This window comes from Schistocerca serialis, chromosome 9 (genome assembly GCF_023864345.2).
Source record: "Schistocerca serialis cubense isolate TAMUIC-IGC-003099 chromosome 9, iqSchSeri2.2, whole genome shotgun sequence".
NCBI lineage: Eukaryota > Metazoa > Arthropoda > Insecta > Orthoptera > Acrididae > Schistocerca > Schistocerca serialis.
Window position 1 is genome coordinate 35,242,347 of NC_064646.1, and position 21,707 is coordinate 35,264,053.

The following is a 21,707-nucleotide window of genomic DNA, read 5'->3' on the forward strand; positions in this document are numbered from 1 at the left end:
TTTTGCACTGTTTTCTCATCACTTTATGTCTTACTAACACAGTAATTCACTGACAATGTTCTGGAGAATGATCTGTGTGAATGGTAAAATGAAAACACAGGAGCAGGCACCCTGTTTTTTGACTTTGGTCTTTCAGTGCTTCATCAAATTCCTCTCACAATGCTACACTTCCCATCTCATCAACATCTAATTCCTCTTCTAAATCTGTAATATTGCCTTCAAATCTATTTGCTTTGTATGCCATTCTACATATTCCACCTTGCCCTTTTTTGCTTAATACTGGCTTGCCCGTTGAGCTCCTAATTTTGATACAGCTGCTCCTCTTTTCTCCAAAGGTCTCTAATTGTCTTACAGGTGGCACCAATCTTTCCTCTAATCATGAATCCAATCTCATTTTTTACGTGTCTGTATTTCTTTTCACATAGTTCAGTTTTTCTCCTTTTGCAAATTAAATCCATTATCTCCTGTGATATCCAGGGACTTTACTAGGCCTTACCTTTGTGTCTATTTGATAATCTGCTGCCTTCACTATGCCATCTCTTTAGGTTACCCAGTCATCTTCTGTTGCACTCCTTCCCCCCCCCCCCCCCCCCCCCCACTGCAGTCAATTGTGGCCTAATGCTCTGTTTGAAAGTTTCAACAAGCTCTGGTTCTTTAAACTTATCCAGGTCCCAATTTAATTTCCTACCTTTCTGAAATTTCATCAGTTTTATTCTGGAGTCAGTAACCAATAAATTACAGTCAAGAGTCCATGTTTGCCCCTACAAATGTCTTACAGTTTAAAATCTGATTCTGAACTTTCTGCTTTACCATTATGTAATCAATCTGAAACATTCCAATGTCTCCAGCCTCTTCCATGTACACAATCTTCATTCACGTTTTTGTACGTTTGTCCTCCTCACTGCAGGTTTGTGGGACTTTGGCCATTCACTTACGTAACAAAATGGAACACCTGCAGCCGTCCTTTTCACAGTATGTATTATACGCCAACTAGTTTCGGTGATTTAGTATACCATCTTCAGACCTTAACTGGCATTGAGAGGGTGAAAAGCTGCATACATGATCCCATCAGTGGCCAACATCTATGAACTAGCTTCTGTACAATACTCTAACAGCAAAGGCATGTCTGCAACCACATGGTGTACTGAGTCACCAAAACTGGGTGCTACATAACAATTAACATCGAAAGTGTAGTAACCACAACCGACAGCGGGAACGCCTTGGGCTGCAGATCGGAGCCGCCGGCGGTGGAGTACACACCACCGTGTAAACACAGGACGAGTCAGACGACAGACCAACGACAACTGACAACAACCGACCACGACCGACTATGAGCGACACAAACGAGGAAGAGATAAACAACAGAGGCTTGTGGAAACCACAACACCAAACACCAAACGTAAATCCACTCGGAACCAGAGCCAGGCAAATGTCAACAACGAGCAACAACCAGAACGCAGTACCGCCGAGACAGAAACGAAATCCAGAGCGAGTACCAGACTGGCTGGACTAGGGCAGAGCGGGTCCCTATATACGAAACCGGAGGGAGCGGCTATTGGCCGCTGTCTGCACGCGGCTTAGCGGTGGTGCCCTCGCTGCGCGGAATAGCCGCCGCGGAGGCGGAGCCCTCTATGGGCTGACCACGTCCATTTGTTCTGCCGCATGTTCGACTTCCGCAGCGGAAGGTACTAGAGAAAGGATGGCTGCAGGTGTTGCATTTTATTATGTTCTCTCATGATTCTTAAACAAAGTGTTAGCAATGATTAAATTGTGCTCTCTGCTAAATCCTACCAGGAGGGTTCCTCTTTCATTCATTTCACTCCACACACTTCTACAATTACTTCCCTTACCTTCCCTATTATCGAATGCCAGTCCCCCATTACAAATTTTTCTCTCCATTAATTATCTGAGTAATTTCTTTTACCTCATCATAAACTGATTCAACCTCTTGATCACCCATGGAGCTTGTGGGCATATAAACTTTCACTAATGTAGTAGGGCGTTACCTTTGTGAATACCTTGGATACAATAATGTATTCATTATGCTGTTGACAGTAGTTTACTCACACTCCTATTTTCTTATTCACTATTACGCCTACTCCTGCATAATCCTTATTTGATTTTGTATTTATAACCTGTACTCTCTGGACCAGAGATCATGTTGTTCCTTCCACCACAATTTGCTACTGCCCGCTGTATCTACCTCCAGTACATTCACCTCTCTTTTTAAATTCTCTAACCTTCCTACCTGATGTACATGGTAATGGGTTACAATGGTAAAAATTTTTATCATATTCTGCTTCCATCATTTTAACTTAGCCTCACGCAGTGGCACAAGCAGTTATGTAAACAATTCCACAGTACTTGTGGCTGGCTCCCACACTATTACACTGAGCTATGGGCGTCACCACGATACTGCTGAGAGATAGACGCCAACTTTCTGCCACAAACCCACCGATGGGACAACTGGGTGCCACCACTTGAGGTGCGCGAGAGCGTCAGTGAGGTAGCGGCCATGACTGTGGGTCAATCTCGTGCCTGCCGGCTTTCTTAACCTCTGGACATGTCCACTAGTCCTTCCTATTGAGGGCAAAATGTTCTTTCCATACCACGTGCGGTTCACTCTGTGGCTGTTGCCAGTTTTCATGAATATTGTACCCCTTAGTGGTACTTCTTGGGAACAAAACCATTTTTCTCTGAATCCTGGCATTTCTCATTTTACGTGTAGGAAAAACACCCTGGATACCCGCCTGAGCTCCTGACATGTACGCTGGTTAAGGATTTAACATTCCACTCTCCAACCCACTGAACACTAGTCCCCTTCCCCCCTCCTCCATCCGAGTAGCCACTGAGGTGTGGTTAGGGCAATGTTTGACCTATAGAATACTTTAGCCACAATGATGCCATCATCATTAACCCACACATCAGATCATCATGTCCTCGAAAAAGATAATACCTGTAGTTGCAGCCATTATCACATAGCAAGGCAATTATTGGCTAGGAACCACATCTTTGTCTGGCTTCTCCACAGCCAGACCTCCATTTCGGCAGCGCAGCTATTTGTATCGCTTAGGAATGCAAGTCACCCATCTCAATAAGGTCCATGGTTTCCATAACTGATTAATCTAACATTTTATCAAAACTGCAAGAAACGTTGATTTTCTCAACTCCTCAATTACAATTTTATATCCAACAAGAGGAACCTAAGAACCTACTTGTCATGGCAATACTGACTTACAATAGAACAACATGAATTAATATCTAATATAAATTTTGCAAGAAAGAGAAGTGTTTGAAATACCTTAAGAACACATACATCAATAATTAATACAGATTTCTTACTTACTTAATACAAAATTTTTAACTCGTGCAAAAAGGACAGATAAAATTTGCTAGAAACAAGTGCTTGACTTTACCACATCAGTTTTCTGTTATGCTTGTATCTTCTCAATAACTCAGTAAATGCAGCCCAATTCCAACACTGCCGAAAATGATCACAGGAGGTGGACAGAAAGCTGTAGCACGATGCAATAATATCGTAATCTGAGACTTGTTCGTCCACATATATAGCACGGTTCCAAGCAACTTCCGAACGTGAAAAAAGATATGTAAATGGTGCAGGATATTTTTCAAAATACTCCAAGCTGAATCTGCAACAAAAAGTGTAACACTGTCTCTGTGAACTATATAAATAGTAGAGAAATTTAATATGTGCAATTTGAAATATATACTCTATGTTAATGGAAATTCCATGATGAAAAGAATAAATAAAAGTGGGAGTACAAGGAACTGGTTGCTGATTGATGGTTGGTGCACACACATACATAAATGTACAGAAAAATTCACTAGTGTTCAAATTACCACATCTTTTCTAATTTGATGCACAATCTAACACCTGTGTCACCGTTACCACAGATGTGCATATATGAACATCTTTTTCATTACGTGTGTCAGTAATTTTGCGTAATTTTGTGTACAGAAACATGGGTCTCTGCATCGTGCATCAATTAGTTGCAGATCAGCGGCTGCAAATACTTGTTTTGTTTATTAATCTACTGTTAACACTATTATTGCTACATATTACATTATTAAAACAAATCACTAATACCTTAGTGCATCCGGGTGAAACATTATTAGCTTTCCAAGAGCCACACAGATTTTCTTATGTCTTTCACCTTCATTCTCGTATATCATAATATGAAGAGATGGGCTAATATTTCTGAAAAGTGTCTGCAGTTTGTTCCAGTCTTTAGCTATGTGAAGCAACTGCAACACAATTTGAGGGAAATTTTTTGCCACTTGCTCAGTAAGGCTGGGTTGTATAAGCAAGTGTGATATGTAGCAGAGAAGTGCCTGTCGATTCTCAGTGGACAGCTTCTGAAAACATAAATTATTTAAAATTATTGCACCTTATGTCTATTATTTTTTAAATTTGTATTTATTCCTTTACTTTTTAACAATTTACAAATTGAATATGGAAGAAAGATGACAAATGTCTTGTTGTTAAGACCTTGTTCTTGTTTAGGTTTGAGGGTGCTTGGCAGAGTATTCTGCCATGCACTAACTGAGAAAATGTTCAGTCATAATCCGATAATTAGTCAGCATGAGCTGTTAAATAACTGTTTTAAATAGCAGAACACAAGCTGCAAAAAGTCTAGAGATGCTAAACAAAAAAAAGGTTAGCTGCTTGAACCCAGTAAAGAACTCTGTGTGTTGCTTCCCAACACAAGAATACCGAGCCAAACAAAAAAATTAGTATATGCTTCATACTTAGTGTCTAACAACATATACAGAGTATCAGTTCCAAGGCAAATTACTGACTGCCCTGTCTGTGCAAACACAGTGGACTCTCATAAAATGTGACACACACAGACTCAATTGCAGAAGGTAAATGTGGTCCTTTAGCTGGGGAAACCTTGTGTTGAGTAGCAGAGCTCCATTTTAAGAGAAGTTAATAGGACTCCAGTTCCCTCCAATAACTGGCAGAATCTATATCATGGCAGATAATTTCAGTGATATTGTGTGTGTGTGTGTGTGTGTGTGTGTGTGTGTGTGTGTGTGTGTGGTGCGGTGTTCTCATTGAGACAATTATTTAACTTTTAACTATTTCATATACTTAAAACTTTGAGTCCACTACGACTGTCACAACTACGCAAGAAGAAAACAGATTAGATTATCAATATATTTGCTGAATTATAAGATATTTTAAATAAATAAGTTTAGTCCTTCATTCTGCACAAGGACAGGAACAAAAAGTTGGTATACTATTTTCCGTGAAGATATTTTTTTCCGTAATCCACAGAACATTGAGACGTAGAACGAAATCCTCTGGCAAGTTTCAGTCTCAATTGTTCATTAGTAGAAATACACAGGTTACAGGATTGCACTGGAAAAAAAAGTGGCAACTTAGTTTCACCTAACTTGTTAACCTTCTTTTTTTCCTTCAGAGAGGTGTTACGAGTGGCGAGTTCAGAATAACACTTGCATTTGTGTTGCTACCATGTTAAATTTTGCTTCTTCTGCCTAACATAGTAGAGTTTTCATAACTTAATTAACATGCTCACAATTGTGACGTAAACCTAAATAATCACAAGCACACCAACACAATTTCTCCCTTCACCAGCTATCGATAGTAACTTCTTCAAAAAAAAAAAAAAAAAACACCCACACACACATTAGTCCACTGAAAATGTCTATACTTACTTATATCATGATACATATGAAGATTTCGTATATCAATCTCGTGCCAAAATACTTTTCTCTTTGTGTGTTAAAGGAAAGCAGTCATCAATCCAAAGACTGTTTTGACCACCACAGAGCTCTACTAGGCGATGTCCTGTTGGAGGTGGTATGCCGTTGCCTACCTGTCACCTCTGAATTGACTTACCCAGGCAGTTACACGGGGAGCTACAGTTTAACGTGGATTCCGAACCGTGGCATATCTCAGTATTTTTCACGTCGACAAACACTGCCAGAGGTGAAAAAAGTGATAAGTGACATAAAAATCCAAGGATTGACTAGGAATCAAACCCGAGTCCTCTGGATTTGTAGTCTGGGACTGAGCCACCGAACCACATTTGTGTACTACCATCTGCCAACATATCATTTCAGTATCTCAAACCATTTGTAAAATATGACATATGGATAACTCACTACAGCCAAGTTGTTTGAGCACATGGGTATTGTTTGCACAGATCCATTTTCTTGAGTTTGGAGACAGATATCTAACACCTCCTAAGTTCAAGGAAAAATCCAATATGTTACCTGTGTTTTACAACCAGCAAATGTAAACTCAAAGTGACTCCAATTTTTAATTGCAAACTATTCAAATGTCTTGCAATGAGGTATGTAACTTCAAAATCTCACAATAACTATGACTATTGACGAAATGATAGGTAGTTCATCGTGGTGCTGATATATGAGGCTATCAGTGACAAAAAAAATCATAGATAGTTTCTGTAAAATAATAAGAGAAAGACTCTAGAGTACGTGACAGGTGCATACATACATTCTGACAGTGCAATGCACTGGCTGCCTGCTGTGCTGAAGAGGAAGAGGAATGTTTTGTTCGCTCTGGCTATGCATACGGCACATGGTGTAGTGGTTAATAAAAAATAAATGGAGAAGCGAGACCATGAAAAAGGGAAAGAATGAAAAGCAAATCGGACTTTGTATTACAGAAAAGCTATCGGACTTTATTATTTCGGAAAAGCTATTGTTGGGGTGGTCCTTGTGGCGTTTTTGAGCAAAAGTTAAACCAATTTCCACTACAAAAATTACTGAAAAAGAACAGAGAATAACAAAATGTAACTGACAGGGGGAAATGACGTAGCTTAGAGTTCATTCTTTACCAGGTTAACATGTCTTCTTTCGTGCGGCGTCCAGGTCTTCAAAAATGTGCGTGAAAAGTCTGCTCCGAAATCTTGCAATCGTCCAGGAATCACTAATTTATACCAAATAAAATCATCTCGATACTGTATGCAATTAAATTTACTTTGCTACTTCCATCCTCCGAATTTCTTAACAACTTCCACAATATGTCTACACATTAAAATCAAATCAAGACTAGCTAATAAGTTTTTTTTAACGTCTCCATCAGATCACGTCTGCCTTAAGCTTCGGCTATCAAGAGACAATAAAGAAACGGATAGAAAAACAAAAAAGAGTTACAATTTTAGTATTTTCTCTGCCGACGAGCACTCATACCGCTCCGACAGTATAATTTTTGTGTGAGGGAACGAGTGTAGCGCGGCGAAATTCAAAGTCTTGCTACAATGGCCACTGTGGTCTAGGCTCTCGCTCCCAGCTGCCACTGTGTGCTGTCCCTTTAGATAATGTGAGGATATTCTTCTTGCTGCTTCGAGCCACCTCGTGCCACCTGCATTCTACACCTACATCTGTACTCCGCAAACCACTGTGAGGTGCATGGTAGAGGGTATGTCCTATTTTAACAGTTACCACAGTTTCTTCCCACACCATTCACATATGGAGTGTGGGAAGACTGATTCTTTGAATGTCTCTGTACATGCAGTAATTATTGTAATCTTAACCTCACAATCCCTATGTGAGCGATACATACGGGGTTGTATATTTCTAAAGTAATCATTTAAAGCCTGTTCTTGAAACTTAATTAATAGGCTTTCTTGGGATAGTTTACTACCTTCAAGAGACTCCCAGTTCAGTTCCTTCAGTATCTCTATGACACTCTCCCATGGATTAAACAAATCTGTGACCATTCATGCTCTCCTCCCCTGTATACGTTCAATATCCCATGTTAGTCCCATCTGGTACGGGTCACATACACTCGAGCAATATTCTAGAACTGGTCACACGAGTAATTTGTAGGCAATCTCTTTTGCAGACTGATGGCACCCCCCCATATTCTACCAATAAACTTAAGTCTACCATGTGCTTTACCCACAACTGAACTTATGTGACATATCCCTCAGTGCTACATCCAGGTATTTGTATGAGTTGGCTGATTCCAAAAGTGACTCACTGATATTGTATCAAAGAATTGAAACTCCAGGTAGGAATATCAACAATGTAGAAAAAGACAGATTGCTACTTACCATAAAGATGACACTTCAAGTTGCATTCAGGCATGGTCAAAAGGCACTCGCATATAGCTTTTGGCCACAGCCTTCAGCAGTAAACACACACACAGGGATGCAAGCAGCAATCTGGAGGGTGTGGGGAAGGGATAGTAGTGTACAGATGGGGAGAGAGATAAACACTGTCTGGTGGAATGTGCAAGGACTAGACTGACAACTGGTGCAGATCAGGAGCTTGTGGGGCAGGGAGGTAGGGAAAGAGGAATAAAAAAGGAGAGGAGCGGGCAAAGAGGGGCAGATGCATTGGCGGAGGGCTGCCGACAAACAGGGTGGGAGACAAGAATGGGGAGGAGGTGATAGGACAGTGGGGGTGGAAACTATTGGGCGGAGGGTGTGGAGACAGTATGTTATCGTGGGTTAAAGTTGGCATAATTATGAGAGCAGAGTGTGTGTTGTAAAGCATAACTCACATCTGCACAGTTCAGAAAAGCAGGCGGTGGAGGGAAGGATTCAGATGGCTCAAGTAGTGAAGCAGCCATTGAAATCAAGGGTGTTATGTTCATCTGCATGTTGTGCCAAAGGGTAGTCTACTTTGCTCTCAGAAACAGTTTGGTGGTGGCCTTTCATCCTGGTGGACAGCTGGTTGCTGGTCATACCAATATAAAAAGCTGTGCAATGACTGCAGCAGAGCTGGTAAATGGCATGGCTACTTTCACAAGTGGCCTGACCTCTGATGGGGTAGGATAAATCTGTGACAGGACTGGAACAGGAAACACTGAATGGATGAAGTGGGCAGGTTTTGCACCTGTGTCTTCCACAGGAATATGATCCTTGTGGCAGGGGGTTGAGATTGGGAGTGGTGCAGGGATGGACTAGGATGTTGTGCAGTTGGGTGGGCGACAGAACACCAATTTAGGGGGGGGGGGGGGGGTTGGGAAGTATCCTGGGTAGAGTATCCCTCATTTCAGGGCACGATGATAGGTAATCTAAGACCTGGCGAAGGATGTGGTTCAGTTGTTCCAGTTTGGGGTGGTACTGGGTGATGAAGGGGACAATGTGGCTGGTTTTTGAGGGTGGTGGGAGGATTGAGATTGTGAGGGGAAATGGCAGGGGAGATCTGTTTCCAGACTAGGTCTGGGGGATAGTGCCTGCCTGTGAAGGCCTCGGTGAGACCCTCAGCATACTGAGCAAGGGAGTTTGTAACCCAGCAGATATGATGTCCACTGGAGGTATGGGAGGGATTTTTTGGTGTGAAAGGCATGACAGCTGTCTAAATGCACGTACTGTTGGGAGTTGGTGGGTTTAATGTGGACAGAGATGCAGATAGGCCCATCAGAGAGGTGGAGGTCCACATCTAGGAAGGTAGCAAGCTGGGTTGAGGACAACCACATGAAGTTGAAAAAGTAATGCTTCACACCTTTGTAAAAATAAAGTTTTAACAAAATGTCAGTTTGGTTTCCAGAAGGGTTTTTCAACTGAAAATGCTATATATACTTTCACTAATGAAATATTAAATGCTCCGAGTAACCGGAAGTCACCTATTGAGATTTTTTGTGATCTATCAAAGGCTTTTGATTGTGTGAATGACGGAATACTTCTAGATAAGCTCAAGTACTGTGGTATGAATGGGACAGTGCTCAAACGGTTTAAATCATACCTAACTGGAAGAATGCAGAACGCTGAAATAAGTAGTTAACATAATATGCAAAAAACTGGTGATTTCTCGAACTGGGGAACGATCAAGAATGGGATGCCGCAAGGTTCGGTCTTGGGTCCTCTGCTGTTCTTAATATGTTAATGACTTGCCATTCTATATTCACGAAGATGCAATACTGGTACTTTTTGCCGATGATACAAGTACAGCTATCACACCCAACAGACAAGAATTAACTGGTGAAATTTTAAACTATGTTTTTCAGAAAATCATTAAGTGGTTCTCTGCAAATGGGCTCTCATTAAGCTTTGACAAAACACAGTATATACAGTTCAACACAGTAAATGGAATGACACCATTAATAAATACGGACTTCGATCAGAAATCAGTAGCTAAGGTAGAATATTCAAAATTTCTAGGTGTACGCATTGATGAGGGGTTGAATTGGAAAAAACACACTGAGGATCTGCTAAAACGTTTGAGTTCAGCTAGTTATGCTATAAGGGTCATTGCAAATTTTGGCGATATACATCTCACTATATACATATAATAGAGGGAAAGATTCCACGTAGGAAATATATATCTAAAAACAAAGATGATGTGACTTACCAAATGAAAGTGCTGGCAGGTCGACAGACACACAAACAAACACAAACATACACACAAAATTCAAGCTTTCGCAACAAACTGTTGCCTCATCAGGAAAGAGGGAAGGAGAGGGAAAGACGAAAGGATGTGGGTTTTAAGGGAGAGGGTAACGAGTCATTCCAATCCCGGGAGCGGAAAGACTTACCTTAGGGGGAAAAAAGGACGGGTATACACTCGCGCACACACACACATATCCATCCATACATATACAGACACAAGCAGACATATTTAAAGACCAGTAGGTGAAGGATTAGGTGGGTGAGGGCAATGGATTGTTCAGTTTGGAACTGGTATAGGGACTGATGGAAAGAAGGGTTGCAGCCAGGGATGGGAACTTTAAGTGTGAGGCCTTTGGGGGTTATGCCAAATGTCAGACAAGCCTGAGAAAATAAAATATGTGAGCGTAATCTGGCTAGGGTGAAGGCATGTTTGCGGAGGGAACGTAAATAAAACTTAATGGGGTCGTTGTGGGGGTGTTGTGAGGGTGACATGGTATTAGAAGGTGGAAAGTGTAACATGAGGTTGAAATGAAAATGAAAGATAAAAATATATGGGGAGAGATAAGGGTGAACTAGAAAATAACTGGAGATCTGGTATGAAAAAATGCGAAAAAGTGTTGGTTAAGTTGATCCTGTGGTGAACTTGGGTTGGTACACAGCGATGTGCATGAAGGTTAGGTGGTTGTGTTGCCGCTAAAACACATTAAAGGACGGAGAAATTCGGGAAAATTTCGAAAAAACGTGTAAATGTATTAAAAGGCGTGGTGTTGTGGTGAAAGATTACGAAAATGGGGCTAACAATTGTAAATAATGACGTTAAAACCTGTGGAGAGCGGCTAAAAATGATCTGTGATGTACGAAAAACAGAAGTGGAAATAAAGTAAAAGTTATTAGAACTAGCCAAAATGATTGTTTAATACATGAAAGCAGCTGTTATTGAACTAGAAACGGTGGATTTTATAGCAGCGGTATTGTTGAAAGCGCAAAATAAAAATTTAAATTTTTTGGTTATGGTTTGGAAGTGGGTTACGTATTATAGAGTATATATAGGCGGGATAAAATTGTATTACCGCAAAAAGCGAAGGTGAATAGAAAGTGAGACTACTGGTAAAAGCAGATGGAGAAAATAAAGAGAAAATAAGACGACAGGAAAGATTTCGAGATGCAACAGCGACAACAACAAACGTAATTGTTGGGTTCAAATTAATGATATGGTTATAATAGAGGGAAAGATTCCACGTAGGAAATATATATCTAAAAGCAAAGATGATGTGAAAGCACCCACGTGATCTACCAACTGACCTGCCTACACTGTGATGCATTCTATGTGGGAATGACCAGCAACAAACTGTCCATTCGCATGAATGGACACAGGCAGACAGTGTTTGTTGGCAATGAGGATCACCCTGTGGCTAAACATGCCTTGGTGCACAGCCAGCACATCTTGGCACAGTGTTACACCGTCCGGGTTATCCAGTTGGCTGGTTGGTTGTTTCGGGGAAGGAGACCAGACAGCAAGGTCATCGGTCTCATCGGATTAGGGAAGGACGGGCAAGGAAGTCGGTCGTGCCCTTTGAAAGGAACCATCCCGGCATTTGCCTGGAGCGATTTAGGGAAATCACGGAAAACCTAAATCAGGATGGCCGGACGCAGGATTGAACCGTCGTCCTCCCGAATGCGAGTCCAGTGTCTAACCACTGCGCCACCTCGCTCGGTCCGGGTTATCTGGATACTTCCCACCAACACCAACCTATCCAAACTCCAGAGATGGGAACTTGCCCATCAGTATAACCTCTCTTCTCGTTATCCGCCAGGCCTCAATCTCCGCTAATTTCAAGTTGCCGCCACTCATACCTCACCTGTCTTTCAACAACTTCTTTGCCTCTATACTTCCGCCTCGAATGACATCTCTGCCCAAACTCTTTGTCTTTCAATATGTCTGCTTGTGTCTGTATGTGTGGATGGATATGTGTGTGTGTGTGTGCGAGTGTATACCTGTTTTTTTTTTTTCCCCCCCCTAGGGTGGGTCTTTCCGCTCCCGGGACTGGAATGACTCCTTGCCCTCTCCCTTGAGGCCCACATCCTTTCGTCGTTCCCTCTCCTTCCCTCTTTCCTGATGAAGCAACCGTGGGTAGCGAAAGCTTGAATTTTGTGTGTATGTATGTGTGTCTATCGACCTGCCAGCGCTTTCGTTGGGTAAGTCACATCATCTTTGTTTATATATATATAAAAACAAAGATGAGGTGACTTACCGAACAAAAGCGAATGTTTCCTTCCATTATATTGGCATCATATATATATATATATATATATATATATGAAACATTCCACGTGGGAAAAATATATATAAAAACAAAGATGATGTGACTTACCATACGAAAGCGCTGGCAGGTCGATAGAAACACAAACAAACACATACATACACACAAAATTCAAGCTTTCGCAACAAACTGTTGCCTCATCAGGAAAGAGGGAAAGACGAAAGGATGTGGGTTTTAAGCGAGAGGGTAAGGAGTCATTCCAATCCCGGGAGCGGTAAGACTTACCTTAGGGGGAAAAAAGGACAGGTATACACTCGCTCACACACACATATCCATCTGCACATACACAGACACAAGCAGACATTTGTAAAGGCAAAGGAATGACTCCTTGCCCTCCCCCTTGAGGCCGACATCCTTTCGTCTTTCCCTCTCCTTCCCTCTTTCCTGATGAGGCAACAGTTTGTTGCGAAAGCTTGAATTTTGTGTGTATGTATGTGTTTGTTTGTGTTTCTCCAAACGAATGCGCTGGCACGTCGATAGACACACAAAAAAACTCTTTGCCTTTTAATATGTCTGCTTGTGTCTGTATATGTGTGGATGGATATGTGTGTTTGTGCGAGTGTATACCCGTCCTTTTTCCCCCTAAGGTAAGTCTTTCCGCTCCCGGGATTGGAATGACCCCTTACCCTCTCCTTTAAAACCCACGTCCTTTCGTCTTACCCTCTCCTTCCCTCTTTCCTGACGAAGCAACCGTTGGTTGCGAAAGCTAGAATTTTGTGTGTATATTTGTGTTTCTTTGTGTGTCTATTGACATGCCAGCACTTTCGTTTGGTAAGTCACATCATCTTTGTTTGCCTCTATACTTCCGCCTCGACTGACATCTCTGCCCAAACTCTTTGTCTTTAAATATGTCTGCTTGTGTCTGTATGTGTGGATGGATATGTGTGTGTGTGCGTGTGTGTGTGTGTGTGTGTGTGTGTGCGCGCAAGTGTATACCTATCCTTTTTTCCCCCTAATGTAAGTCTTTCCGCTCCCGGGATTGGAATGACTCCTTACCCTCTCCCTTAAAACCCACATCCTTTCGTCTTTCCCTCTCCTTCCCTCTTTCCTGATGAGGCAACCGTTGGTTGCGAAAGCTAGAATTTTGTGTGTATGTTTGTGTTTGTTTGTGTGTCTATCGACCTGCCAGCGCTTTTGTTCGGTAAGTCACCTCATCTCTGTTAAAGATGATGTGACTTAGCCAACGAAAGCACTGGCAGGTTGGGTTGTGAAAGCTTGAAATTTGTGTGTGTCATTCCATGTCAAATCATTACCTCACCCTCTTAGATTTTGTTGAAAGTTGGTATACTTATAGTGGGCACTGAGACTAAGAAAAATACCAAATTTCAATCTTTTGTCTCAAACCATTCCTCAAATATGGCTATGTAAACTTTTCAAAAACCAGCCAAAAAATGTGTGAACGGACTTTTTTAAAATTATCCTAGGAGTCGCCCTAATTGAGCTAGAGAACTGGGAAAGGTGTCATTTTGCAGTATTTTGCATGCTCTTTCCAGGGATATAAAACAAAACGTAGCTTCTAATTAATAACCTTTTTCAAAATCCTGATTAATATTTTGATTTAATTTTAATTTTTTTACAAAAAGTACATAATTGAAAATTTTCAAAATATTTCCGTAACTACTTCATACTATTGTAAATCACATGGCAAAATATAAATCTGGGATGATGATGGGTTCATTGTTAAAAAAAATTATACTGGACTCTTGTTTTTCACTAACGGCCCTAGTTTGACCAAATTGACCTTTAACAAACAGGAATTTCTTTAAAATATACTGAAAGGTAAGTAAAAAAAGTATTAGAAATATCAAAACATCACCTTATTAAACCAAAAGTAATCAGCATATTTTATAATTAAGTTGATTCTGTACATAGCTAAACTTAACACAATAGGTACTAACAATAATTTTGAAACAACTTTCTATAAAATATACATTAACACTAACCTGAGACAAAAATTAAGTTTTGAGTTGAAAGCAGTTTCCCAATAAATTGTCTTGGAACTTCACATATTACATTTTAATAAAGCTGACTGGGTTTGTTTTACATCACTTTCATTAAGAATGTATGTTCTCCCTGTTGGAGTAAATGGATTCACTTTTGTGAGAACATCCACAACTGACACCCACAGGCCATCTGCATGTGCAGGATAAGAGAATGACTTAGCTGGTCCCCATGGATGAAGAAAAGTTCTTTTCACTTCATCAAGTTCTCCGTTTTTTTCTAAAATGTATCCAAGCCACCAGTTTCTGGCATATGCAGTGGTGACACAGCCTGATACATCTTGTAACTTCAGTTTGTCTGGTGATGTAGTTACTTCCCTCTCCCAACTCTGCATATCACCTGAGAAGTATTTGACTATTAATTTTGATGTTGTGTTGGGAATGAAAGCGTGAAATTGCTGTGTTCCTTTGACTGTCAATGCATCTTCAAGTCGGCTTTTTAAGAATATTTCTGAAGTAGCGTAGTCTTCTTGAGTGGAATATGCAAAATCAACATTTGTGGTATTATCTACTGCCCACTCAAATAGATCTCGTGCGGTTTGGATCTGATTTTGGTATGGCCTTTGCAAAGTTGCACGAGCTGCCAGTCTCTTTACTGAGCCCCCTACTCCATCACAAGGCCCTTTCCCATGTGCTGTGGCTGAAAAGTGCCACTCAGCTTTTATGTTGAAGTCTTCCTCATGAAGGCAAAGGTTCAGGAAGTTTTTCTTATTTTTATACTGAGCGGCAGAACTGTCAGAATAATAGTATATCTTTTTTGGAATCTTTTGAACTTTATTTGTTAGATATGAAATTAGCTTCTTTTGAAAGGTGTAAACTGCAGTTGTATTGTGCTCCAGGCAATCAGAAACAATGACAAAGCTCATATGCTCAATTTTGTCTTCCTGTTTGTAATATATAACAAAAGGATGAATGGTAATCTGTTTTCTTGTCCAGTGGAAACTCTGAGCTTCGTCCTGTAGAACTATACTATAATTTTCTGAAAAATCACGTATGACAACAAATTCAGATTCCATAAGGTTTTCCTTGTGGAATGTTCGTTGTTACTTGGCAATGAAGTCATGCCGAATCAAAGTCGACATCTTACTACAAAATAAATCTATGAATTCTTCAGAAGTTTTCTGAACAATTTCCAGATTACATCGGTCAACTGACATCCACTGTCGGAACTGAACTTGTTCAATTAAGTTTTCATGAAAAGAGTCTTTTAAAATTTTACGTATGACAGTTTCTCCTGAGCAGTATTCACAGTTTCCCATGTTGCAATCAACTGATGATCGGTTGCAAAGCATTTTTGCAATGTGCAGCTTATAATTGTTTAAGCTGCTGTTTGTTACTGTATTTAGTTTGGCATTTTCTATCATTAATGTTTTGTTTTGGTGAGATGTGCACACGCAGACAGTGTGTGTGCCCCTCCGGCCAGCTAATACACAATGTTTTGGTCTCAACTCAGCAAATTTAGAGAAACCTATTTTTATGTTAGCAAACTTATCTTTAAAATGCTTGTAAGCTTCTTTAAGGTTACACAATAAGAGTCTTTTTGTTTTATTTCCACTTGTTTCTGTAATTGTCACACAATCTTTAATACCTGGCATTGCCCTACTAACTTCATCATTTTCATAATATGAATGTACAGTTTTGACAGTTTCTGTTGGTAAACACTTCCCTGGTTTTGGGTTTGGACCTTCCATGAATTCTTTCTCTTTCAAAATTTTTTTGGACAGCTGAACAATGTAATTAGGAGCATTAAATTCCCTCATTATTTTCCTGACACTACACTTTTCAGGTAAACTTGTAAAATCATTAGTTTTTTTGCTCTACTTATAGAATTTTTAAAGTTTCTTTTAAGATTTTCAAGAACGGATTCATCAGTATCAGTATCTGATGAAGAAGTTTCAGGAGAAACAAAAAGTTAGTGTGTCATTGATGAGATTTTCTTCACTTTTGATTTGGCGTAAAGCCTAGTTTTCTCTTGTCAATTGGGGACTCACCTAGTTCTTGAAGTGTTGTATTAAATGTTTTAACAGCTACTGAAGTTGGAGTGACGTCAGGGTCTTGGTCTCGGATGATTATCTCTGATCCAGAAGATTCTTCTTCAACACTTTCATCACTGATGGGCTCTGGTGTATTTTTCAATTTGGTTACATCTTTCCTACATTTATCACAAATCTTTGGCACCACTTGGTATTTGAGGAAATAACTTGGGCATCCATGTTGTGACATTTCTCAGTTGTTTTCTGTCTCTAATAAAATGATTTGACTTCTTCAATGGATTACAACACTGGACTCTTACAGCACTGCACTTTTTACTTGGTTCCATATTTATACAAAAACCACTTTTAAACTTTCCTTCAATGTATAGATTTACTTGAAAATGAACTATTAAATATAATAGATAGAGACTGGTCAACACAAAGGTAACAATTGATTTGCACCAAAACCACAGTGCACAATAATGCTGTAGGCACACAAAGCCTTAGAAGGTAACAATGTAGACTACATCATCTCAACAATGGCTCCAGTCTCTGAATTATTGTAAGACATCAAGCCCTATGTATACAGTCCTCTACTGACGTACTACGTTAAAGGTCAGTTTGGTCAAAATAGGGCCGTTAGTGAAAAACAAGTCCGGAATAATTTTTTTATTTAACAATGAACCCACCATCATCCCACATTTCAATTTTGCCATGTGATTAACAACAGTATGAAGTAGTTATAGAAATATTTCGAAAATTTTCAATTATTTACTTTTGTAAAAAAATTAAATCAAAATATTAATTACCATTTTGAAAAAAGTTATTAATTAGAAGCTATGTTTTTTGGTCTATCACTGGAAAGAGCATGAAAAATGCTGCAAAATGACACCTTTCCCAGTACTCTAGCTCAATTAGGGCAGCTCCTAGGGCAGTTTAAAAAAAGTCCGTTCACACATTTATAGCCAGTTTTTCAAAAGTTTACATGACCATATTTCAGGAATGGTTTGAGGTAAAAAATTGAAATTTGGTATTTTTCTTAGTTTCAGCCATAAGTATAAAAACTTTCAGCAAAATCTAAGAGGGTGAGGTAAAATTTTTATTAAAAATGTGTTGATTTGACACGGAATGACTCATGTGTGTTTCTGTTTGTTATTGTTTCTATCAACGTACCAATGCTTTCGTTTGGTAAGTTTTATATATATATATATATATATATATATATATATATATATATATATATATATATATATGTGTGTGTGTGTGTGTGTGTGTGTGTGTGTGTGTGGATGGATGGATATGTGTGTGTGCACGTGCGAGTGTATACCCGTCCTTTTTTCCCCTTAGGTAAGTCTTTCCGCTCCCGGGATTGGAATGACTCCTTACCCTCTCCCTTGAGACCCACTTCCTTTCGTCTTTCCCTCTCCTTCCCTCTTTCCTGATGAGGCGACAGTTTGTAGCGAAAGCTTGAATTTTGTATGTAAGTATGTGTCTCTTTGTGTCTCTATCGACCTGCCAGCGCTTTCGTATGGTAAGTCACATCATCTTTGTTTTTAAATATATTTTTCCCACGTGGAATATATATATATATATATATATATATATATATATATATATATATATATATATATATATGATAGAGGGAAACATTCCACGTAGGAAAAATATATCTAAAAACAAAAATGATGTGACTTACCAAATGAAAGTGCTGGCCGGTCGACAGACACACAAACGAACACAAACATACACACAAAATTCAAGCTTTCGCAACAAACTGTTGCCTCATCAGGAAAGAGGGAAAGACGAAAGGATGTGGGTTTTAAGGGAGAGGGTAAGGAGTCATTCCAATCCCGGGAGCGGAAAGACTTACCTTAGGGGAAAAAAAAGGACGGGTATACACTCGCACACACACACATATCCATCCACACATACACAGACACAAGCAGACATATTTAAAGACAAAGAGTTTGGGCAGAGATGTCAGTCGAGGCGGAAGTACGGAGGTAAAGATGTTGTTGAAAGACAGGTGAGGTATGAGCGGCGGCAACTTGAAATTAGCGGAGGTTGAGGCCTGGCGGATAACGAGAAGAGAGGATATACTGAAGGGCAAGTTCCCATCTCCGGAGTTCTGACAGGTTGGTGTTACTGGGAAGTATCCAGATAACCCGGACGGTGTAACACTGTGCCAAGATGTGCTTGCCGTGCACCAAGGCATGTTTAGCCACAGGGTGATCCTCATTACCAACAAACACTGTCTGCCTGTGTCCATTCATGCCAATGGATAGTTTGTTGCTGGTCATTCCCACATAGAAAGCTTCACAGTGTAGGCAGGTCAGTTGGTAAATCACGCGGGTGCTTTCACACGTGGCTCTGCCTTTGATCGTGTACACCTTCCGGGTTCCAGGACTGGAGTAGGTGGTGGTGGAAGGGTGCAAGGGACAGGTTTTACACCGGAGGCGGTTACAAGGGAAGGGAAGGTGGTTTGGGAATTTCATAGGGATGAACGAAGAGGTTACGAAGGTTAGGTGGACGGTGGAAAGACACTCTTGGAGGAGTGAGGAGGATTTCGTGAAGGATGGATCTCATTTCAGGGCAGGATTTGAGGAAGTTGTATCCCTGCTGGAGAGCCACATTCAAAGACTGATACAGGTCCTGAAAGTATCCTGTCACAAGTGGGGCACTTTTGTGGTTCTTCTGTGGGAGGTTCTGGGTTTGAGGGGATGAGGAAGTGGCTCTGGGTATTTGCTTCTGTACCAGTTTGGGAGGGTAGTTGCGGGATGCGATAGCTGTTTTCAGGTTGTTGGTGTAATGGTTCAGGGATTCCGGACTGGAGCAGATTCGTTTGCCACGAAGACCTAGGCTGTAGGGAAGGGACCGTTTGATATGGAATGGGTGGCAGCTGTCATAATGGAGGTACTGTTGCTTGTTGATGGGTTTGATGTGGACGGATGTGTGAAGCTGGCCATTGGACAGATGGAGGTCAATGTCAAGGAAAGTGGCATGGGATTTGGAGTAGGACTAGGTGAATCTGATGGAACCAAAGGAGTTGAGGTTGGAGAGGAAAATCTGGAGTTGTTCTTCACTGTGAAGCCAGATCATGAAGATGTCATCAATAAATCTGTACCAAAGTTTTGGTTGGCAGGCCTGGGTAACCAAGAAGGCTTCCTCGTGAGTCAAAGCATATGGGTGGAATCAGATGCTTCTGTAATGCCCCATGGGTCAACCAAAGGCACCAGTTGTGAGTAATAATCACTTTGCACTTGTCTTAAGTTTCGAATGTATGATGGAGATAGCAGCAGAAGTAAAATCTGGTCCTGTGTCATTCCTGGACAGTTCAGTCATAAGTGCGTTGCTCACAAAACTACAGTGTAATAGTGAACATGCACATGATTTTGGCTATGGTGGCAGACCAATCCATGACATGGTCCCAGGTCTCAAACACAGCCACCAGAAAAGTGAAATTCATTTTACTTTTCATTTCTGGAATCAACATGGAAACTGCAAGGCTCACAGGTTAGTTAAGTAGTGGACCCCCCCCCCTCCCCCATAAATCTTGGTTGTTGTGACAGACTCATCCATAATGCAGCTCCAGGTCTCAGTTGGGTTGGTGACAATTTGGTTGAGAGTTGGCAAAGCCAACAAATGTAAAAGTGGAAAATCTGGTTGTGGTAACAAATTGACTGGTAGCAAAGCGTAATTTTTACATCTGCTCCATACCAAAAAATGTAAAGGGGGGGGGGGGGGGTCCAATATGTAACTTTTACCAGCCCACATGACACTGATGTCTAAAATGGAACACTTATGAGCAGAGATTACTATGCAATGATCAATTTAAACAACAGTACTGGAACTGGTTTGGAGAACAGACTGCCTCCATTAAGTTCTAGAACACAAGATGATACAGAAAGCATGGACAGTTCTACAATATTCTATGGAAAGAATAGGATCATTCTACAATATAAAGCTGTTGCTCTAAATACTAGCAAGTGACAATAATAATGCACTTGATAGCACATAAGAGTAAGTCTGCTTGCAAGACATGATTAGGGAAAAAATGAGAACTTTAAATCAGTGTAGAGCCTAAGAAGGCTAATATGGCCCTTCTTTCAGCAAACCTGCCAACAGTTCCACTCAATTTCCTATGGTGGAGCCTATAATTTAATATAGAAAGCGACGTACTGTGCAAATTAGCTTCCATCATTTACGAAAAGCGGTACTATAGCAGATCACATAACGAATTCTGACATGCACTCTTTCTGTCAAACATATTTCTACTGAGACGCAACTTCCGACTCCATAAATTAAGCATGCTCGGGTTACAGAGCATAAGAATAACAAAGTTAAACATAGATACAGTAAAGGCAACGTAAGTCTACCCGTACAAAACGTAAATGTTCGTGAGAGTAGATTTTCAGACTACATTTAATTCATTTCTTCCACAATAATGTCCATAACAAATACTTTCATAGATAATAACGACGTAGAAAGATTACAATAGATCTTACAAGTAAGATAATGCAATTTCACCACTTAACAACTTTTACAGTCGCATGCATACATCGTCCTATCAACTTAACTCTTCTAACACCAGTATAAGCCCAAACAAAACAATCTATAACTTCTCTAACGTGTACTGACCGCAACATTTTCGGCACACAGTGTTTTTAAGGAATGTTGGCCCCACAAGTTTTTCAGTCCATTCGTTAGCAGTGTCTTCTGGTCTACAGTCTTCATGGTTTGGACGTCGATAGCACAAGACTTATTACACAGTTTTTATTCGCACTACCAGCTACACACATCAACCACCACAAACACACGTGCGCACACTGACTACAAACAAACCAAAGATAACACGCGACGCCACAAATCTTGATACGCCAAAGGTTAGTAATAAACTTGCACGCCGTCAAGGCTGGTCTTACAAGCTTCCAAAACTTGCATTTGCGTATTTCTACCATTGGAACCTGCGTCAAGGATTTTTTTTCATATATCATTTTTGGACCCTCATCTTAGGGCACAGTGCAGACTAATGAGAACTTCACATCTTTATGAAGTTTT

The 21,707-nt window shown here is 40.4% G+C and overlaps 1 protein-coding gene across 1 annotated transcript in view; it reads right to left on the reverse strand.

The window, feature by feature from the left end:
* LOC126418802 (midasin-like) overlaps window positions 1-21,474 on the reverse strand; it is a 298,364-nt gene extending 276,890 nt beyond the window's left edge. The window contains exons 1-3 of the mRNA XM_050085737.1: window positions 21,288-21,474; window positions 4,109-4,377; window positions 3,417-3,650 (exon numbers count right to left, since the gene is read on the reverse strand). Coding sequence (XP_049941694.1) covers window positions 3,417-3,650; window positions 4,109-4,377; window positions 21,288-21,383 — 599 coding nt within the window. The 5' untranslated portion in view covers window positions 21,384-21,474. The remainder of the gene's footprint in view (window positions 1-3,416; window positions 3,651-4,108; window positions 4,378-21,287) is intronic.
* Between the last annotated feature and the right edge of the window lie 233 nt (window positions 21,475-21,707).